Source organism: Rhinichthys klamathensis, unplaced genomic scaffold (genome assembly GCF_029890125.1).
Source record: "Rhinichthys klamathensis goyatoka isolate OS25496 unplaced genomic scaffold, OSU_Roscu_1.1 h1tg000103l_1, whole genome shotgun sequence".
Lineage (NCBI taxonomy): Eukaryota > Metazoa > Chordata > Actinopteri > Cypriniformes > Leuciscidae > Rhinichthys > Rhinichthys klamathensis.
This window is the reverse complement of record NW_026606642.1, coordinates 2,533,872-2,556,567: the sequence shown is the minus strand read 5'-3', so window position 1 is coordinate 2,556,567 and position 22,696 is coordinate 2,533,872. Positions and strand designations below refer to the sequence as shown.

Sequence of the window (22,696 nt, the reverse complement as noted above, 5' to 3'; positions counted from 1 at the left end):
TAATCTCTTTATATTCGAAAGAGATTAATTATTTCTTAATTATTGTTGTTTTAATTCGAGGGTAAATTTAAGTGAAATGGGTTTGTGACACATTTTTTAGGTTGCTGCATGGCACATAAAAAGAGCAATTTCAGATCGTGAATGACAATGACAATGAGCCTACTTATTATGGTAAAAACATTGAAAATGGGGTCCTGTATGCTTAGGTCAAATGACTTGGTATGAAAACATCTCATCCATCTTGCAGATATTTTTGTTGATATTGATATTATAGCAAATGGGACATTCAAATTACAAAGAAGAAAATAAAAACAATATTATGATTAAAACAACACATTAGCCTATTTGAGTCTTCATGTGGTTAAAATTACCCATAAATACATTTTCTGATATGTAGGGCACATAATTTTTATTTTATTTTTACTGAACATTGATTGAGCAACACATTTTGAGAAAATATATCATAAAAGTGTTTTGTTTTGTTTTGTTTTAAAAATCTTATAAATGTGGGGGGTAGTGAGGGCAGGAGAAAATCCCATACAGATACAAGTCTATTGTAATATTTTCCACAACCATTCTCCTTGATTATTTTGACTTTTGTCGAATTGACTATTGTGACTTATTGGTTTGAAAAGGTGCCTAGTTTAAATATAAAATGGTTTGAAATTTGAAGGTCATATACAGATACCGGTGGCGTTTGCTAGGGTGTTGCAATGCCGTTGCTAGGGTAGTTTGGGTGGTTGCTAGGCGGTTGCTAGGGTGTTCTGGGTGACCTTCCAAAATGTCCACATACAGCAGTCTTCTGTTTTTGGTAATAGACCTACTCTTACAAGCTCAAAGACATTTAGAATCTGTTGATGTATTTAAATATATCTTGGAGCCCTGTTAATATTTTGTAATTAATTTGAATTATTTTAAACATTAAAGATGATTACTGCAACTGTTTCTCAAATTCATAGAGACAAATGTGTAAGGTCCACATTTGCTTTCATGTTTCCACCCCTTGTCATAAATAATTTTGTAGATCTGCCCTTAGTTATTTAATTGATTCTCATTTGCTACATAATCCTAAATAGCATTTAAAAAAGCATTAAATATTAGATCCAATTAGCGCAGCATCAATGTTGCATTGCTGACCATGATGCACAAAGTGAAATGCAGATGTTTAGGAAAGTGCTGCGATGAGTTTTTGTGAAATCTAATGGTGAATTTCTCAGATATATGAATGCCCAAATGTATAAGGGAGGTAAAATATGAATCAGGGTGTGGGTTTTATGATGTTCATTAAGTTGTTTAAAATTATCGATGGGACTCCTGTATGTTTGTCTGAGGAGTGAATATGTAAATCCGTTATGTTTGTTTGCATGTGTCATGTGTTACATTTTTAATCCAAGCTCTTTTTTTTTTACCCACAGTATTTATGATATGTGTTCTGTTTTATGTAAATTTACAGCCAATTTTTTGCTGTTGTATATTTTTCCGCATTATCACAAATTAATTTCTTCTTCAGGTGTGTCTGGTGCTGATACAGCTGGAGTGCCAGTGTCAGTGACGGAGGGAGATTCAATTACTCTAAACACGGGTGTTGTGAAAACCCAACAAGACAGAATTAGATGGTATTATAATGACAACCGCATCGCTCAAATCAGTGGAGATCTCAGTAAGATGTGTACAGATGTTCAGTGTAATGAAGGTAATGGGAGATTCAGAGACAGACTGAAGCTGGATCATCAGACTGGATCTCTGACCATCACGAACATCAGAAACACAGACTCTGGAGTGTATCAACTACTGATCTTCAGCATCAGCAGCATCAGTGAAAAGATCTTCAATGTTTCTGTTACTGGTGAGTCATGTAACAAATGTTTAAATGCAGATTATATGCGTTTAAATCACATTTAAAATTTTTTTTGAAACAGTGACAATTGGAGCTGCTTTTTTAGAACAGTATGATTTAAATCTGAATTTTCTTTTCATTGTCAAGCTGAACATTTTTATAGTTTGGAGGTCATAGTCAATATCTTTGTGGCCATCACTCTGAGCGTGGTCCTTTCCCGCCCCGTACTATATAAATAAAGGCATAAAGGGCTCCAATTTTGTTCTGGAGATGTCAGTTTCTCATCATACCCTCTCTGATCCCCTTCTCTTATCGTCTTATTAAATGCATCCATTATTTTATACTTATTGTTCCTAGTTCACCAGGAATCCAAAGAACTTAATGGAAAAATTTAATGATTATAGCACCACTTACCTTTGGAAATAGATCTGTTGTGAAGCAACTATGCCCAAACCAAAGCTGTTCGGACCAATCAAATTGCCAGGGCGGGCTTTATATGATGATGGACAGATGATCAACAGTAGCGTAATCATCCACGTCACCAAAGAGCGATGTGTATATTCAGCCATCTGGTCTGTTATAGAAGATGTAGACAGCGCATTCATTTTAAAAGAGGAACAGAGAACTGCTATTAAGGCATTTGTCGATCGGAAAGATGTTTTTGCCGTCCTTCCTATGGGATTCGGTGTATCCAATTGAGTGCAAAGGCATTTTCTTTCCTGATTCGGTTGCAAAGCCCCATAATCACAGCCCAATGGAGCAGTATCAGACTCACATTCTGACTAAATCTGAGTATGACGACATCAGGCTAAATAAATTAGTCATTGTGGGCCAAAAAAAAAAAAAGTTCTGAAAAACACTTTAACTGAACAGTCCCTAGTGCCACCTTTATTTATATAGCGCTTTTTACAATACCGATTGTTTCAAAGCAGATTTACAGTGATAACAGGAAAAGAATGCAACAATGTTGAAAATAGTGTCATAGCCCAGCTTAAGTAAGTTCATTTCATTTTTGTTGTAAGAAAGTTATTAATTTAGTACATTTATTTATATATATATATATATATATATATATATATATATATATATATATATATATATATATATATATATAGCTGCTCTTGAGAAAACAGTGATGTTATCGTCCAGCTCAGTTCAGTTTTCATATAATGGTGTCAATGCAGGCAGATCAATAATATTGTTGAATATTAAATGTCCCCAACTAAGCAAGCCAAAAGCCAAAGGCAAGACCCACTCACGGTTGAAGCAGGAGTGGGGCCAGAGAGAAAAGGGTGAAGCCAGTCTGCTGTGGAGACCAAAGTGACGCTGGAGGGAAGTTGGAGCCTCACGGAGCCAGAGGGGGGGAGGGATGAGTCGCAGATGAAGGCCTGGAAGTCCATGGCGAATGACAAGCAATGGCTGACCAAGGCCGAGCCAGAGGAATGAGGAAGGAGCTTTAGGGACGGCCGTCTCAGGTGGAGCTGAGGGAGTGAGAAGCCGAGGTGGAGCCAACTGGTCGACAGGCTGAGGCGAAGACAGGTCTGAAGAACTGGGTAGCATGGGCAGAGGGTTACAAAACGGCCTCCTTTGCCAGTTCAGGGTGGGCAGAAAGCCTCCCTTGGCTGACACGGGACAGACAGACACTTCAGGAATGGCCTTCTTGGCAGACACGGGACAGGCAGAGGAAGTTGGACTGGGAGACATGGCGGGGACATCACAGACAACATTAACTCAGCTCAGGCTCTATGTCTGCGGTAGGCTTTAATTCTGCCGAGGGCTTGGCTAAAGTGGCGATGCTCACAGCGTGGACCGTGGTTTTGCGATCCTCCTCCATCTTACCGATGGTAAAGGGGGATCTGCAGCGAAAAAGGACCCAGTCCACAATCTCCATGAACATCTGTCGAGGGCCATCCATCTCCAGGCAGGCGTGCTTTGGTTTTTGCAGATTCAAACCTGCCCGGGAAAACAGGCAGAGGCTGGCGTCATCATAGAGATCATAGTCATCATCGAATGAGATGTTGAAGCTCCAAAAACCTCCACGTGTGCTCTTAGAGAGTGAGAGAGGAGGATCTTTATTGCCGCTATATCCATTTAGTCAGTCTTTTCTTCTGTTGAAGCAGGTAATGAAAAGCGCTGAATGTAATTGCAGGCAGCTGATTTTATTAAACTCAAGCCAAAATACTCAGGATACTCAGGCCGTACGTTTTTTCTCCTTTGTTTAAAAATAAAATGCGTCCACACAAGCACGGTTTAAAAAAAAATCTCTGCAACACACTACGAAGCGCTGTCAAGAGCATGCCGAACCAACAGGTGTCAATATAACCCTAACCGTAAAGCCATGTTGGCCAATCAGAAGCCTGAAAAACAGGTTATAACCGGTTCTGGTTGGCCATGTTGTCATAAGCATTGACCTGCAATCTGACGCCTCTGTTCCACAATATAATGGGAGAACTGTGAATGTATCTGTATACATGTTATAAGCCCTGTTAGCACAGTTATTAGCAGCAACATTTTGACTATGTCTGCCAATGCACAGACTCGCCTCATTTAAACAAAGGAGACAGCGGCGCACAATCTGACTTCAAACAAAGGAGATAACAACGAGCACGTCAACGTCACAAGCTAAAATCTCTGGTTTCACCGCCTACACGACAACACTGCAACCAGAGTTCCTAAAAATTTTCACCCTGGCAGGAGTTTTCAAAAAAGTTCGGTTTCAGTGACCGGATACTGCGGACGAACGGCCAAACCATGAAAAATTCTGTGTTCGTGTGGACAGGGCCTCAGACTCGTAAACCATGAACGGAACAACCAGCATGTGTGAGAACAGGATATGGACCGAAATAAATATCCAAACAAACTAATCAACGAAACGAACAGGTGTCCAACATAATCAATCAAAAGAAAAACCATGGAAACAAACACAACCACATGAAACTGATTCAAAACACATGCAAAACCCATGCACCCCAAAACAAACACAAGAACATATGGTTAATGACACCTAGGTGATATATGCCAAATTTTGTGTATATTGGACAAAATTGCCTGGGACAGGTTCGAAAAAATATCTCATCAAATTTGGTAGAAAAGTCTTTTGCTGAAATTTCTCTGGTCATGTGTAGGATCTGAATGATTCCAATGCATATACATGCATTTATTTATAGCCTGTACCGTTCTAGAGCAAAACAAGTGAATTTGTATTTTACAGCGGCATCTAACAGCGACCCCAACAAATAAATGTTGCTTTACAGACTGAAGGTCAAAAAAGAACGTGCAGTTTGCACAATTATTTTCACGTTTTTTTTCTTGCTGTGGTGTTTCTTTCCTCAAAAAAATCTTTCAATCATCTGTTGGTTTGTGTTTCAGGTGTTTCTGCTGCTGAACAAGATAAAATGAAGACAAAATCTGTGAAGCAGGGAGAATCTGTCACTTTAGATCCTGGTGTAAGAAACAAGCCAAATGCTTTGATGACATGGTATTTTAAGGACACTTTCATCGCTCAAATCACTGGAGATCAGACTAAGATCTGTACAGATGTTCAGTGTGAAGAGAGATTCAGAGACAGACTGAAGCTGGATCATCACACTGGATCTCTGACCATCACACACACCAGACCTGAAGACTCTGGAGAATATAAACTACAGATCAGCAGAAGCAGCCGTCGTAATCGCCGCAGCATCAGCAGTGTAAAGAGCTTCGACGTTATTGTCACTGGTAAGTGTACTTTAGTCATTCATGCAATTGTCCATCTGACATTGAAAACACCCTCACTGTGGAATATAAAGAAACATGATACTGTTACATTTAAAAAAAAAGATTACTATCTTGATGACTTGGAACTGCAGCAACCCAAGGTAAGGAACATTCTCATAACTTTGGATAATGTTCTGGCAATGTTCTCTCAAAGTTATGAACAAACCTTTTTTCAGTGAAATTAATAGAATGTATGTTCAACGTTGTCTGATCCTCATTAATGTTCTCAAAAGGTTTGCACAAAAACGTTAAGGTTTTTGAAATGTCCTCATGTTGGGAGAAAACTTTCTTAGAACAACATTTAGAATATCCTTTAAACATTAGAATGAAAATAACTTTAAATGAATAAGGTTGTGTGGTGGTTTTAAAAGATCATCCTTGGAACGTGGGAAAGTTTTGTAGCCTGTCCCATAGTTATTCTTCTCTTAAATTTATGTAAAGGTTAAGCAAGTGTTAGAATTAAACACTTTCAAAACAATGTTCATGAAATCACCACATATTGCCAGTAGTATTTGCTGAATGTTCTCATAATGAAAACACAGAAAACAGAAAACACACTGTGAACATCATTCCTCGAATGTCCTTTAAGTAGGACAAAATAACCAACTTTCTGGCTTAAATATTGGCTTAAAGTTGAATGTTACACAGCAGGATCCTCTGTGATTCATTAACACCAATCAGTGTCCATATGTGTCTACAGAGAGTTAAAATAACACTGAAGCAGGTACAAACATTTGAATCAGTGTTGAAACATCAGTGTGTCCTATAGTTGGGATAATGTTGACTTCAAATGAAATATTTTCAATAAATCATCAACATCTAAGCCTCTGATTCTCAATAAGAGCCTCTGTAGATGTATGGCAGCAATAAAGTAAATCTGGTTAGTAATATTAAGTAAAGCTGGTAATGCTGTTTATGGAGTTGTTTAATCCTCCTCTGCTGAGATCTTCAGAGATTTGATGTCTTTTATTTTCAGTTGATTTGTATCTGGCTGTCTGAAGTCAGTTGTAGTTCTTGTGTTTCTCTTTCCTTCAGTGATTCTGCTTGTTAACAGGAGTTGTTTGAATGTTTAAAAGTGTTTCAGGAACATCATACTAACCTTTAAATGGCGTTCTATTAATATTAAGGAAACTGGACTTTTATGTTCTTGGAATGTTACAAATTAACATTCTAGAATGTTGAGTTGTTAATAACAATCAAGTTGAAAGAACATTTCAGGAACATCATAGTAACCTTAAACGTTCAACTAAAGTTTCAGGAAAACTGGTTGAAACTACATTGTAATGTTTCCATGAACAAAACTTAGCGTTTGGAAAACATTCATAGAACAAAAATGTGTTTGCTAGGATGGTACTTCTGACATCACGGTATGAAATAGTTTTCCACTTTAAAATGAATGAGATTGACTCTCTCAGACCTTCTGATATCTCATAGTGTTGTTAGTCTGACAGATTCATTCACACTAATGACCATCTCTCATTTATTCCAGATTCAGGTCTGTCTTTAGTTGTTTTAGCAGGAATATGTGTTGCTGTTCTGCTGATGTTCGCTGCAGCTGCCGGTGTGATGTACCTTCATCGCAGGAGGAAAGGCAAGTATCACTTACAGACACTGTAGTGCGAGGAAAACATCGTATTTATTGTGGTAATAAAATTAGTATTTAATTATATGTATGATTCATTTTCAGGCCTGGGACTACCCAAGAGGATTCCCACAGAACCAGTTGATTCCAGTTGATCCATTGTAACCAGAAAATACTATATGACAAAGCACTTTTAAAAGCAGATTTAAATTACCTGTTACTGGATATACACAATGCGCACACCCCTGTTACAATTGCAGGCTATTGAGATGTAAAAAAAAAAAAAAACGTAAAATCATGTCAGAACTTTTTCCTCCTTTAATGTGGTATTAAACCAACAAAATGTAACAAACAAATATACATTTTTAAGAAAATATTTTTAAAATGAAAGACACGATAACCTGGTTGCAGAAGTGTGCGCACCCTTTAACTTAACTTGGTTGAAACACCTTTTGCTTTTAATTCAGCAGCCAGTTTTTTGGAAAATGTCTATCAACTTAGCACATCTTGGGCTACGTTTACACGTGGCCGGCTATTTCACCCTCTCCGTTTTCAAAAATAACATTGTGCACGCCTGTCAGTTTTCAGAAAAGTGTTTGTTTACACGTACCCATGTGTATATGCCGTCAAGAGCATGCCAAACCTGTAGGTGTCAGTGTAACCAGAAGCTCAAGCCCACGGTAGCCAATCAGAATCCCCATACTGTGACGTCGGCTGCCTAAAACTCTTTTAGACTAAAACTGTTTTTCTCAGTTTACATGCAAACGTGCAAACAAAGTTTTCCAAAATCTCCTATCTGGCCAGAGTTTTTAGAAAGAATCGTTTCCAGAGGCGAATTCTCCGTTTGCGTGTAAACGAAGGGCATTTCTCAGATTTTCAAAATAACCATGCACGTATAACCGGGGCCTTGATTTGTCAATGTTTACCACTCTTCCTTGCAAAAGAGCTCCAGATTGATCATATTGCCCCCGCATCTCCTGTCTGCCTACAGCCCTCACAAAACATTCATCAAGTTTTTTAATTGGATTTAGGTCTAGCTTCAGAATCCTTCTTCCCTTTTTGAAACCATCCTTTTATTGACTTCTTCATCCTCAGGTTTTTAATGGAGGCCTACATGTTTTGTTCCAAAATTTTGTCTAAATTTAGGTGGGCTTTTTTAGATTTTTTTTAAGCTTCGGTCTAGCCATCCTTATCCCAGACATACAGAATGTTGTTTTCACATGCATCAAGTGACCAATACTTTCCAGACGTTCATGCAGCTCTTTTAATGTTACTGTAAGTCTCTTGGAAGCCTCCTTGATAGATGTTCATCTTGTTTTTACATACATATTCTTTTGAATGTCATTGTTACCCTACCCAGACAGCAACACATCTGGTACATGTGGATTCGACATGCACCAGATGTGGGCCGGATCTGGGCTGACACTATGTTGCTGTCTGGGTATTGTCTCCACTGGTGATGACTTCCTTCATGGTATTCCACGGCACATATCCTCCTGAGACCCAGAAAAAAAAAGTTTTTTTAATTTAGTTTTTTTCCATGTCATCACACTGTTTAGAGCACAATAAACAAATGGTAAAAAAACATGTATATAAAATAATATTTTATTCATACGTTATGCTATGTCCTCTGTAGTGGACGCCAGGACTAAGTTGTTTAAAAAATAAAATGACATGAAATTATATGTATAGGCAAAACCAATGGGATTTTTTTTTCAATCACCAATACATTTTGGGGTTTCAGGATTTTTTTCAACCAAAATTTGTATAAAGATTATTCTCAACTATGTTATGAAAGAAATAATGGAATGAATTGATACACCATTTTACTTTTTGCAATATGTGGGTAAAATGGCTATAAGTTAATATTCCCATTCAATGCAATGTATCTATACACTGTATCTAATTTGCACATGAATGTGTTCTGGGAGCAACATTTAATGAAAGAATAAAGGGTAATAATTGGAGTAATAATTGGCAACATTTTAATAATAATATCTAACATTTCATAGGAATATTGATGTATAATTTATTTCCATATTCACTTGTTGTGTCTCCCAGAATGCCTGATAAACATGATTTTAGTCCTGATGTCCTCTACAGTGGACACGTTTGAAATCAATGCCCTGTTCTGTAACAGAAAGTTGTTGTTGTTTTTTTAAACCCCTTAACATTTTCCTGAGATGTTGTTTTATGAAATACAATTTGAAAAGTAGTCCAATTTATATTATAATTACACTATATTATCATATTTCCATAAGAATGCTACATTTGATCACTAAATTAATGTCAGACATTTTTAAAGACCAAGGAGAAGTTGTTTTCATGGTGAAACCTCCAAACATTTGGTATCTCTGAAAAGTCCTGAATGTGCTCTTTACAGGACACCCAGGTTGTGTCATGTGACATGTATGATGTCAGAGAAATTCACTAAAATATAATGTCCACTATAGTGGACAAAAGTCTATTCTTGGGTCCCAGGAGGAATGGTTTGTAAATATTTTGCACCCTTCTCCTGAATGCTACCTCTTCACAACGAGATCCTAACACATCCTTTGTAAGCTCATTGCAGGCCATGGCTAAGAAAATCCCATAGAAACGGCTGATTTTAAATCATGGATAATTAGCATCACTTAAATGATAACTGGAGGATTTCAATTACTTTTCAGTAAGAGTTTGAATCTGGTTGGTTAATTTCTCAACATCTTCCATTATAAAAGGTTGTGCACACTTATAAAATCAGGTCATTTTAGGTGGTTTTTTTTCTCTTTTGAAGTTGAAGTTTCATTACATCTTAATAATGCATTAAAGGTTGAAAAAGATCTGATATCATCTGCAATTGTAACAGTCACTGTAGACAATTTTATCTGTTTGACGTGGCAATATTTTCTGTCTTTATTTTATTAATAGACCACTTGTCCAATGTGCCGAAATGTGCCATCAACCCTCATGTGGTGTTCTGGACATCTTGGCCCTGGAGATTTTCTTTTTCCTGAAAATGTTAATGTTATTGCATTAGACTAAAACTGAATGTCTTTGTTTACACAGGGTATATGACTGCCCCCCAAAATTCTGATAATTCTTTGGGGATTTTTTCATTACCTTTTTACACTTGTGGTGTGCAATGCCAAAAATGACCAGCCTCCAAAAAAATTGCTTATAAATGAAATGAAATGCTATATTATTACCAAAAATTGGATTCAATCTCTTTATCAACTCGATTTATTTCAATTAGCACTGGTTTTTTCATATGCATGTATGTCTGATTGATCTGAGTTACCAACGCTATCTCACGACCAATTCGTATGAATTCGTACCAGTGATTAAAAGGTGGCTAATTCGTACGAATTTATACGACCTCACTCGTACGAATTCGTACGATTTGTCTAAATCCACGTGATGGGTAGGTTTAGGGGCGGGGTCAGGTGTAGGTCATTCGTACGAATTCATACGAATTTGGTAACTCGTAAAATATGTACGAATTAGCAAAAATCTTATGAATTCGTACGAATTAGCCACCTCGTAAAATTCGTACGAATTGCCGTGAGATCAGTCTGGAGTTACCTCAGTTTTGCAGGGCAGTTATTTCAACTTAGACAAAAACAATAGTAAGTGTTTTTGTTAATGGTTGTGGGTGATCATGTCTGTAGACTGTACTCGATATATAACTTTGAAACTGGTATTGCAGCACTTTTACTGTTAAAGACAAAACAGTTTTCTGGAAGATACAATCCCATTCATTTTCTCCATAGAGAAATTTATGCTGTGTAATTCAAATTTGAGGTTAAAGGTGCATTGCGCAGGTCTCTAAATTTTTGCAGAACTATGCCCCCTCTGGCGACAAGCGAAACTGCAACCAGAGGTGAACTACAAGCCGATCTCTTTGAATACATCTTCTACATTAGTCGAAAGTTGACTAAAGTTTTGTCGCTCGAATTGTCTTCGCTGATGCGGAGAATGGCGGCGAATACACAAACCTGCCAGACATAGCCAGGTGAGCGTGAACGCGCATGACGTCACGCCCAGTCTCAAATTCGAGCCCGAATCCCTCTTATATATTTTACTGTACAGGATTATAGAGGCAATCTCAATGGGCAGAGAAGGGCTCATGCAGCACATCAGGCAGTTCTTTAAGCATGTATAGGATAGAAAAACGGGCATTTTTTAACATGAAAAGTTGCGCAATGCACCTTTAAAGGAGCTGTATGTAAGAAATGTATTTCAATTGATCATAAAATGGCCCTGATATGTCACTAGACATTAAGAAATCATGTTCATTTCAAATACTTATATCACTGACAACAGTAGTCCGGCCAGGATATTGTCATTTAAAAAGTGAATTTGCAGCCCTCAACTGATGTTGATGTTGTCATGTTGTGTTTTGGTCTGATGCTCCACCCTCCACCTATCTACCAATCACAAAGTCAGTAGTGTTGCGGAATCCGGGTTGCCAGCTCTGCTCTAGTTACCACTTCTTGGAGCAGACTACGTTCCTGCTGGATCCTGCAGCCTATCTGGCAACCTCGAGTCAGGGAGGAGGGGGAGGGGATACACCGCTCTACAGTCATTTGAAAGTGATTGCAGTACCAGTTTTGGCCACAATCTTACATACAGCTCCTTTAATGATTTGATTCAGGCTTAAAACTATTTCTGTGAAATCTCTATTGTCAAAATAAATGGGAAAAATATTTACACAAGCCACTGGAAAATTGTTTTTTGACAGTTGCACTCTTTAGGTTACTATAAATAACCAATAAACTAATAATATTTAAAACAAATTTTTGTGTAATGATGTGTACATTTTTTACACTGTCTGTGTGGGTAAATGCTGTAAATGTTGTAATTTAATTCACACAATATTTTTTTTTTTCTGTAATGGAAGTTTAAAGTAGACCATTGGGGTAAGATGTACATATGTACACATAATTAGTACAGAAATCTTTCAATAATAATTATAATTCATTGAGTTAATTAATAATAACAATTTTAAACATCTGGTAACATCTGGTCAAATGAATCATTCCATTTGAATTTGTAGCTTGTTGTTATTGTGACAATCCTTCAATTATAAATATAGGGCAACGTATATTATGGGCGTATGATTTATAGATGTATATCAGTTTAGCAGTTGCTTTTTCATTTTCAGTTTGAATTATAGGGTGTTTTATTACCATGACAAATGTTTTTGTTGTTGTTGCCAAAGCAAATGCAGTTTTGCATTACTAACATTTACCTTTAGACCACATTATCTTTTGAATGCCATGTTTCATTCCTCATATCTCATGTTTACTTTTCCATATAATATGAAAAAGCATTTCTCTTTTTTTAACACATTTGCACCCACACATTAAACCTCTTGTTGATTTTATTGATAACTTGAATTTAAAACTTCAACATACAACACAATATTTGTAGTATCTGTTCTCTCTTCTTCCAACCCTGTGTAGATCTGACTTTATAAACTAGAAAATACATGGTAGCCACGCCCACCAGAGCAGAGACAACCAATCGGATCACAGCTTCCATAGTATTACAACAGTGGACTTGGACTTTTGAAATAACAAATCTGAGCAATGATAAAACAGAAATTTTTCAACAAGCAGACTTTAGACTCTGCCAGGAACTCAAAATGGAAAAAATACAGTCACAATGTCATAAAAATCCCAGACAGCAACAAAGTGTTAGCCTAGATCTGGTCCACATCTGATACACATGGATTCCACACGTACCCAGATATGGGCTGGATCTGAGCCGACACTTTTTTTTTTTTGCTGTTTGGGAAGATACCAATTTTTTTAAACAAAAAAATGTGACGGACATATTTGGGAGCTTTATAAAAAATGACCATGAACTTTCATTGCATGGAAACAAAATAACTGACAACGTCAGTGCTGTGGTACCTGCATATGTGTGACAGAGTGTGTTGATGTCCAGATGTGTGGTCTGGTTGCTGATGGGATTGTTCAGCACACAGCTGTAGGTGTTTTTATCCTGATATTCCACCTCCAGAGGTAGAGAGAGACTGATGCTGAGATCACACACACTGATGCTGGACAATACACTCATTCCTGCGTAACATGAGACAGGGGATTTTGCTGTGTAATATACAAAGTTCTGCCATGAAACTCTAGATGATTCAGGCTAATAGGTCTGTAGGAAACTTATTTTCTTCTCAAGTGTAGAAAAGTCAAAGTTCGCAGACCAGGAGATTGTTGAGGTATAAGTTCTTTATTGTCGCTGCAGTCATCTCAATCAAATCTAATCTAAAGTAACTTTACATGGTATCTTATAGGCATTTCAAGGGGGAGGAGTTACATGGAGGTGGAAACACTCTGTAACAATACATGTAAATGAGGTATACAGGCTTTGGAACCTGCTCAGCATGTGTCCTCACCCGGTGAGACACGAGAACAGGAAAGGCTGTCCCTTCTCGTATTGAGACAGGACAGTCAGGATAATAAAATAGCAGGTGTTCACACCTGCTCCACAGGGCTTCCCGCACTGAGACAGGAACCCCACGACAAATGGTTTGCATTTAACTTGCAATAGACAGACAGGAAAAGGCAGGTTTGTGACATTTACCTTAGTTACAAAATTCACACTAATAAACTTCCTCAGTTTATATACTATAAATCTAAATTAAACATTTAAATAAATTTGTATTCCTTCAATTCCCCCTTTGGGAGTTCTAAAATAACTCCCACATTATAAACAAATTTAAACACTTAAAAATTCATTCTTGTAACTTGTGTAAGTTACAGGCACAAGCTTGTTCTGTGTTGATTTTCTGTAATTGATTTTCTGGTGGTGGTGATGGCGCAGTGGATAAGACACATGCCTTTGGTGTGAGAGACCCGGGTTCGAATCCACTGCGAGACACCAATGTGTCCCTGAGCAAGACACTCAACCCCTAGTTGCTCCAGAGGCGTGCGACCTCTGACATATATAGCAACTGTAAGTCGCCTTGGACAAAAGCGTCAGCCAAATGAATAAATGTAAATGTAAATGTAATTGCATGTTGACACAGAAACAAAACATGCAATTAGGGTCCGTGAAATTTGAAATTTTTACGGAAGAATTTATCTTCAGTCATCTGTTGTAAAGATCAAGAATGTCTTTTTGGAACATCATGTTTGTACACAAGTGAATCATGGAATGCAGCCATCTTCTGGTGTGGCCTGCAACGTTCTTTCCAGCAAACAAGGCGTTTCTTGACATATTCATCTCTCTAAGAATATGTGGTTTCTGGAGTCTACACTTTGTGCGATGTCCATGATGGTAAAATCTTGATCATTTTGATGGATGACTGAAGGTTCTGTATGTGGGTCTCTGCGTTGTGTATTTTTTCTTTTCTTTATCTTTTGTGATAGTTGGCTCGTCATTGGTTCTAGCTGTTTTCTGGAAGGTTGTGGCTTCATATGCAGGTGAGGAGGTCGGTGCGTATGGGTCTCAGGACAGCCATCCAGTGTTACCTGCACAGAGGAAGAGAGAAAACAAAAGACAGAGCAGTATTTGTTCAAACACTAGGGTTGTCGCAGTATTTGTTTGAAACACTACGGCTGTATCCTTTTCTGAGTCTGCTGTTGTTGTTCCTTCTTTCCCTATTTCTCAATTCCTGTGACACCTAAAGAGACAGTAAGGTAAGGATGGACTAGTGGGTGGTGAAGGCCTATGAGGGAGTCTTCACCGCAGGGGTTGGCCCCCGATGCCTGTTGCAATCGGTTCTTCCCTGGGCTCCTCACTGTCTCGTGTCCTGTCATTTCCCTGTGGGTTGGGGAACATTGTTTACAGTGTGACACAATAAGTCCAGGTTTATCCTGTTACAATACTGCCGCTACTTTAATTTACCTCACTTGATGTGGTTTGTGCCATTTAAGCTCTAATGTTTTGCAATATTCTAGACACTACCTTGACTACCTGTCCGGTGATGTGTGTACCTTGATCTGAGTCAATGCAATCGTGAGTCATTTCTCCTTCATCCTCTAACACAACTTCAGTCATTGTAGACATCATACATGAGAATGGTGACAAAAATGACTTTTGCTTGATTCATTATTGCGGTCACTACATGAGGGCATTTTACGTTTACAGCTTGACCCAGCTCATTACTAATGAAGGGCCTGTGCTGTAGACAACATTTAAGGCTGTGAGTTTACTTAACCATTGTCCCCACAAAGGAAAACTGAGATAGTCACTTTCCTTTTGTTCTATTAAACAAAAATACGTTTTTTTATCTCTGTTGTAAGTTACTGGGGAGAATTATGCACTCACAGCCCAAATGGTTAACACCTACACAAGCTGCCCCAGTTTAATGACGAGGGGAGGGGCTGTTTCAGAGTAGCAAGCAGACTAAGCAGAAGCTGAGTAAAATTGTTAACTTGTTTAAAGTTATTTTTGTTTTTTCTACACTCTCTTCCCCAATGTCCATGTTTACCACAATAATAACAACTGCTGCCCTCTCTCTTAGGACATTTGCGTTTCTGTTGCTTCTCTGCGTTGACCTTAAAGGAAACTGCTGCAATTCTTACTCTCTCTTTAACATCAGAATCTCTTTCCCAAGTAGCTAACCTGTCTAGGTTACTTTTCAGGGTACTGGTAGCCCATGTGACATCTAAGAAAGGCAATGCATTTCTATGCTCTGACAAAAGACCATCATACCATGTGCGAACGAGGGCACCATTGTCTTCTAGCACCTTCTCTGAAGTGTCAACAATCCCACTGTATGCTGCAGCTGTCTGACAAAATCTTTCTGTGTACTCACTAACAGTTTCATGCTTCTTCTGTACACAACTTGTGATCTTTGACCAGTCCACTTTTGGTCCAACAATGTTCTTTAACACTCTCAGAACTCCTTCTCTCAATTCATCTTTTCTGGCATGCTGTAATTCAGAAGTAACAGCAGACTCAAAATCATTGAATTCTGACTCAGTCAAGATCTGTGATATTAGCTGGGTGACTTCAGCTAGAGACATATCGTAGAGCCGCATCTTTTTGGACAATTCTCTCCTAAACTCAGAAAAATTTCCATGTACTGATGGCAAACTTTCAGCAATTCTCTCTATTTCTTTAGGAGCTAAAGATAATTTGACTGCTTGTAGCTGCATTATGGGGGTTGCAGATGGAACTGGATCAATCCCTTTTGCCCTAGTCTGAGCCTTTTGTCTTGCTCCACACACTTCAACTGCATTTACATCTTTCATCAATACAGCACTGACATTGTCCTCTATCCTATCAAAAAACTGTAAATCAGGATAGCTTTCATCTGACTGTTGGTTTTCTGAGTCACATTTGGTTGAGGCCTGGTTGTGGCCCACCTTTGTCTTGAGACAGGACACTTGAGTATGCAATTGTTTATTTTGTTCATTTAACTTATCAATACACCTAGCTTGTTCTTTTGCAATGGATAAGCTATATTCTCTATGGCAACAGATTATGCCTTTCATGTTTTTCTTTCTGATACATGCACCTAACACCTTCTTGCATTCTTCAATAGACCAAACTTTGTCTGGATCAATACCAAATTTCTTTGTCAAATCCAATCTGACTCAGTCACTATGGAGTCCATTTTCTCTCCTAACAATGACTTGAACTCACTGTCTGTCCATAGAGGGCTAGCTAGTCCACCTTTCTGAGTTGATGGAACTCGCCTAGCATTGCTTCTAACCATTTTGTGAGTTTCTTTGTTACCACACAAACAAACACTAAAACTTCTCTGTTCAAACAGAGGCTACAGTTATGTCACAGATCAAACTGTTGATAAACCTTCCTTGTTACCAACACATCACATTTAACTTCCCTGCCTGAAACAGAGGATGAAGACGATAAAACCAAAATATTAGCACATAATGCTAAAACTTCCCTGCCTGAAACAGGGGGTTACCAACATATTAGCACGTAATGCTAATCTTCCCTGACAAAGCAGAGGCTACACAAAAATATTAACACGTAATGTTAATCTTCCCTGCCTGCAAGAACAGAGGGTACTTTTTCATCTCTAAAAGAACACTTTTAAAGGGTAACTTTAGTTAGCAAACTCTGCAGCTGTCTGTTAACTTCTTCTCTGAACGGCGCAGAGGAAAACACATGTACTGGTCTTAAGTTGTTCTTTGAATGGAGTGAAACTCACCAAATCTTTAGTTGTACGGAAAGATTCCGTCTGGAAAACTCAGTCAGAAAGGTTAATTCTTTGTTGAAATCTTTGTTGAGCTTGAAGTTTCAAGATTCAGTCTGGAATTCAGTCTTTGTTGAAATCTTTTGTTGAGATTGAAGTTTCAAGATTCAGTCTGGAATTCAGTCTTTGTTGAAATCTTTTGTTGAGATTCAGTTCTGGTTTCAGGTGTGTTAACTCCATCCGGGTCACGGCGGCATCTGTAGGAAACTTATTTTCTTCTCAAGTGTAGAAAAGTCAAAGTTCGCAGACCAGGAGATTGTTGAGGTATAAGTTCTTTATTGTCGCTGCAGTCATCTCAATCAAATCTAATCTAAAGTAACTTTACATGGTATCTTATAGGCATTTCAAGGGGGAGGAGTTACATGGAGGTGGAAACACTCTGTAACAATACATGTAAATGAGGTTGTTACGATCTTTTAAAGTCTAGGAGATGTTACGCAACATTTGTTTTATTAGTACTGCTGATGGAGGAATATGGTGGAGAGGAAACCATGACAGACTCAACTTGAAGAGAAACAAACTGGATTTTATTGTCACAAAGCCGAAGCCACTAGTTCCAGTTTGGAAGAAAAATGAGTGTGCTATTTACAATGTTTACAAAAATTATAATGATCAAATAATAAGAAAGAGAACCAAAAAGTGGCGCCAAAGAAAAGAACAGAATATAACAAAACAACTCTTATACTAAACCTAAACCTAACCAAAGGAAAAGGTGAAAAGAAAACCGAAATCTTCAGTGCATTCGGCACTTAAATAAACTAACTATTAAACAAAACATACACAGAGTGGCGCTCACTCCTAACCTAGTGTATCTAACAAATAAACACTACGGGCATTATGTATACCGCGGCATACTGACCTGTCGTTCTCTTTCCCAGAGAGAGAGTCGAATTACAGGACCCCACAGCGTCACACTGGGATACACATTGAAACTATGATCTCTACAACTAAAACATACTGAATATTAAGGTACATATAAACAAAGCATACAGCACCCAACTCATTCCACTACAAAGAGCCAGTCATCACTATATGAATCTCCAGTCACAGGTTTAGTAACCTCACAACGCTACACGAGCTCATGGCCGCTTCCGGAAGATCGAATGAATGAAACGCCATCCTTTTGAACCCAGCTGGTCAACTCTGATTGGCTCCCGGGCGCCGCCCCAACGATGAGTGACGTCCCGCTAGGCCAATCACAACAGCCTGCCAGCCAAGAGTGAGCTAGAAACAGAAACAGATAATGAGCATATACTATCAACACGTGCAAAGTATACCAGCGTGCACAGCCTAGTGAAAACAAAACAAACCCCCACGTGGAACGTAACAGAGGTATACAGGCTTTGGAACCTGCTCAGCATGTGTCCTCACCCGGTGAGACACGAGAACAGGAAAGGCTGTCCCTTCTCGTATTGAGACAGGACAGTCAGGATAATAAAATAGCAGGTGTTCACACCTGCTCCACAGGGCTTCCCGCACTGAGACAGGAACCCCACGACAAATGGTTTGCATTTAACTTGCAATAGACAGACAGGAAAAGGCAGGTTTGTGACATTTACCTTAGTTACAAAATTCACACTAATAAACTTCCTCAGTTTATATACTATAAATCTAAATTAAACATTTAAATAAATTTGTATTCCTTCAGGTCCTTTAACTCACCTGTTCATAATCACATCGTCATCTATAGGGTGCAGCTGATTGGTTCCTGCCGTATCAGCAGCCAATGAGCTCGCTGCTCACCATCAAATACTTGGGTAGCATTTGCCTTAGCAGTGTCAGAAACCCTTCACCTTCCCCAGCTCCACCTGTATAGATCTGCTACGGGTAATTAATGTACGCTATATTGTACAGCAGAAGCATGTCTTGCTTGCTAACAGCAGCGTGCCGTGTGTGTATTGGCAGTATCAAGTCCCATACTTTCTCTGCAGCAGAAGCAGATCTATTTCATCAAGACCAAATATACAACATTGTCATACTCATTACCATGCCAATAACTACGAGAGTTTTCATGAAAGAAGAACTAACTTTAAGCCAGAAAGTTAGTGATTTTTAATATTTAAAGGACATTCGAAGAATCTTGTTCAAAGAATGTTTTTGCCAACATTATGAGAACGTTCATCAAATACTAATGACAATATATAGTGATTTCATGAACATTGTTTTGAAAGCGTTTAATTCTAACACTTGCCTAACCTTTACATAATATTTAAGAGGAAAGTTAGGAACGGTATGGGACAGGCTACAAAACTTTCCCACTTTCCAAAGATGATCTTTTAAAACAGCCACACAACCATATTGATTTAAAGTTAGTTGTCATTCTAACGTTTAAAGGATGTTCCCAGAATGCTGTTTTTAGAATGTTTTCTCCCAACATTATGAGGACATTTAAAAAACCTTCTACAAACAATGTATAATTAACGTGTTTGTGTGAACCCTTTGTGACCATTATTGAATGATTTGGACAATTACAAAGAAATCCGTTTAGCTCCTGTTTCATGAAATAGGTCCTGTCTTTTAGTGTTTATAAACCGGATTGCAGTGTTTGGAAATCACAGTCATAAAGTATATGAAAAACAACAACGCTTTCATGTTTATTATTGGGGCTTTAGCTTCCCTACTGTGAGATGTATTTATAGCTCACCCTATCTGTCAAATTCTGAGGTGTTATTATTCCAGATGCATGTGAAGTCTACTTTGGACTTTAGATTGTGCTCTAATTACGCTTTTGTTAACATTATACACCAATATGTGGGCAGAATCATCTCTTCACATGGACAGCCATTCATTTAGAAGATCAACATCTATGTGAATAGACGATTCTGCCCACATATTGGTCTATAATGTTAACAGTAGGCTCCTAAAATAGACTAGTTTTTTTCCCCTGTAAAGGTTTTAACAGAGTGATCAGTCACATGGCATTGTGACTCAGTATCACGCTACACGCCGACTGAGACAAAACTTAACTAGATGTGGAGTTACTGCTTTTTGCCTTTGGACAGCAGCACTGAAAAATGTCAGCCAAATTGCTACAATTAGTTACTCCCGAGACTGATGAAAACTAAAGAATTATTTAGAATTGTAATCTAAACAGTAAATTATAAATTGCGTTTATTCTTTTAATGTCCCCAGACATTGACAGGAAAAAAAACAGGATATTAACTTTATAAAAAAGGTGTGATGTCAAGAATAGATCTGCTTAGAAATAACTTCGGTTTCTCGTATACTGGAGTTAGTAATAACCACTGAAACTAGCACTGCTTGTCTACCATGACTATGTGAGGTCCTGGAGGGGAGGGTATGCATAAGTATTGATAAGTAATAAGTATCAATTACACTCGATATTTTCACATTTTTCATATTCACACAGTAACATATCAATGACTAAGAGAATCTTTTATCTGTCAGACTTTATTGATGGGTTCAGCATTTAGTAGTGAAGCTGTTTTATGTTGACTGTGAGCAGGAATGGAAAAGCCCTTCAACCACACGCTGTTCACACATCCGACACACATCCGACACACACACACACACACACAAATGTTTTATTTTGATAAACATGACTCAATATTACATTAAAGGTCCCGTTCTTCGTGATTCCATGTTTCAAACTTTAGTTAGTGTGTAATGTAGCTGTTAGAGCATAAATAATACCTGTAAAATTATAAAGGTCAAAGTTCAATGCCTAGCGAGATATTTTATTTAACAGAAGTCCACTTTCAAAGCTTACATTGAACGACCGGTTTGGACTACATCCCTCTACTTCCGTTTTTAATGACATCACTAAAACAGTTTTTTGACTAATCTCCGCCCACAGGAAAAAAAGGGGGCGTGGTCTTGTTGCGCTCCCACGGAGAAGAGGAAGAGTTTCGTTGATGTGAGTCAGTAATAATTTAATGTGCAGTCACGTTACATTCAACTTTTAATAAATAAATTATTGTAATGCATGGCAACGATTTCTTTTACACAACATGGCAGCTTTTAAGGCTATATTCATGGTAAAAAAATAAAGTGTATTTATAAAGTTGTTTGGATGAAAACAATTTCAAAAGTTTTAATTTGGAGGTGTTACAGTACTTTTTGTATTTCTTTGCAGCAGATGTTTTCAACCTTCGTTGGCATTTTGTCACAGTTACCACATGTAGGCTACACCTATAAAACATTTATTACTAATCAAAACTCGTGCTCACGTGTAACTAAGGTAGGAATAAACAATGCACTTATTTTAAAAATTCAACACCATCGTTAATTCGACAGACGGACAAAACCATATACCAAAAGGTTTTATAACAGTTTGTAACATTTAATATTACAATTTAACCAATTAAAGGTAACAGCCAAACGTAAAAGTATGACAACTACTAAATAAACAGCTTACCATTGTGAAACATCCTGCAAAAGTCGTGCTTGAACAGGCTCTAATCGATTCTCTTCATCTATGTTCTCCGGGTCTGATATGGTAATATGTTTGACATAATTACAATAATCAGCGCGCATCTCCACGTTATGGTAAGAGGCGTGACCTTTCCGGGCAACGTGCGATAAGCTGCTGTCGAATCACAACACAGGAACCGCTGGCACAATCAGAACTCCTTACGTATTTCTGAAGGAGGGACTTCATAGAGCAAGGAAGTCATCAGCCCGTTTTTATGACAGGGAAAACAGCGGTATACAGATAAGTAAATTGTGCGAAAAATACTGTGTGTTTTTACACGCAAAACATGACCAAATGTTATATTGCACACTGTAAACACAATCAAAGCTTAAAAAAAAAACACGAAGAACGGGACCTTTAAGATTAGGCTACATGAAATGAGTTTTTACTGTTATAAAAAAATTGGCTGCATCTGAAATCGCATACTTGCCTATTATAGTAGGCAAAAAAAACAGTATGTGACAAAAGAAGTATATCTGAATTCACAGTACTAATACTGTAAAAGAGTAGGCACAAAGGACTCGGATGAGCTTCTTCTTCCAGTGAGATTCTGAAGTGTGCATATGATTGTAACACACTTGAAGGAATGAACAAGCGTGTGAGTTGGTTGGGTTCTTTTATTCAGCCAGCGTCATTCGCAATAGCTCCGTACCACACAGTACAACATAACTCAATACTCATAGTCCCGTTCAAACCTCGCGTGAACTAACTTTTCTTTTTCTCTTCTAGGTTTTCTCCGGGGGTATTCCTCTGGCTTACTGCCACCCACTGGACACCCATCACATGCCTGTATACTACAAATTAAAATGCAGGTACTGAATAATTAAGTAACCATTATTAATAAAATAACTGAAATGACAAAAAACTATTACATGGGGGAGGGGAGGGGGGGGGGGGTCTAGCTTTTAACTCACA

At 38.0% G+C, this 22,696-nt stretch overlaps 4 protein-coding genes and 1 pseudogene across 4 annotated transcripts in view; 1 reads left to right on the top strand and 4 right to left on the bottom strand.

Annotated features, from left to right (window-relative positions):
• Positions 1-3,541, bottom strand: part of LOC130086987 (uncharacterized) — a 170,394-nt gene extending 166,853 nt beyond the window's left edge. Inside the window, exon 1 of the mRNA XM_056253188.1 lies at positions 3,097-3,541. Within this exon, the coding sequence (XP_056109163.1) occupies positions 3,097-3,541 (445 nt within the window). The remainder of the gene's footprint in view (positions 1-3,096) is intronic.
• The window catches only part of LOC130086998 (SLAM family member 5-like), a 290,538-nt gene that overhangs the window by 191,711 nt on the left and 76,131 nt on the right, over positions 1-22,696 (bottom strand). The gene's annotated exons all lie outside the window — the stretch shown is intronic.
• The window catches only part of LOC130086935 (SLAM family member 9-like), a 171,386-nt gene that overhangs the window by 73,074 nt on the left and 75,616 nt on the right, over positions 1-22,696 (bottom strand). The window lies entirely within an intron of this gene.
• Positions 1-22,696, top strand: part of LOC130086985 (uncharacterized) — a 79,484-nt gene that overhangs the window by 1,839 nt on the left and 54,949 nt on the right. The window contains exons 3-4 of the mRNA XM_056253187.1: positions 1,511-1,846; positions 5,207-5,554. Of these exons, the coding sequence (XP_056109162.1) occupies positions 1,511-1,846; positions 5,207-5,554 (684 nt within the window). The remainder of the gene's footprint in view (positions 1-1,510; positions 1,847-5,206; positions 5,555-22,696) is intronic.
• Positions 8,601-22,696, bottom strand: part of LOC130086986 (SLAM family member 5-like) — a 37,205-nt pseudogene continuing 23,109 nt past the window's right edge.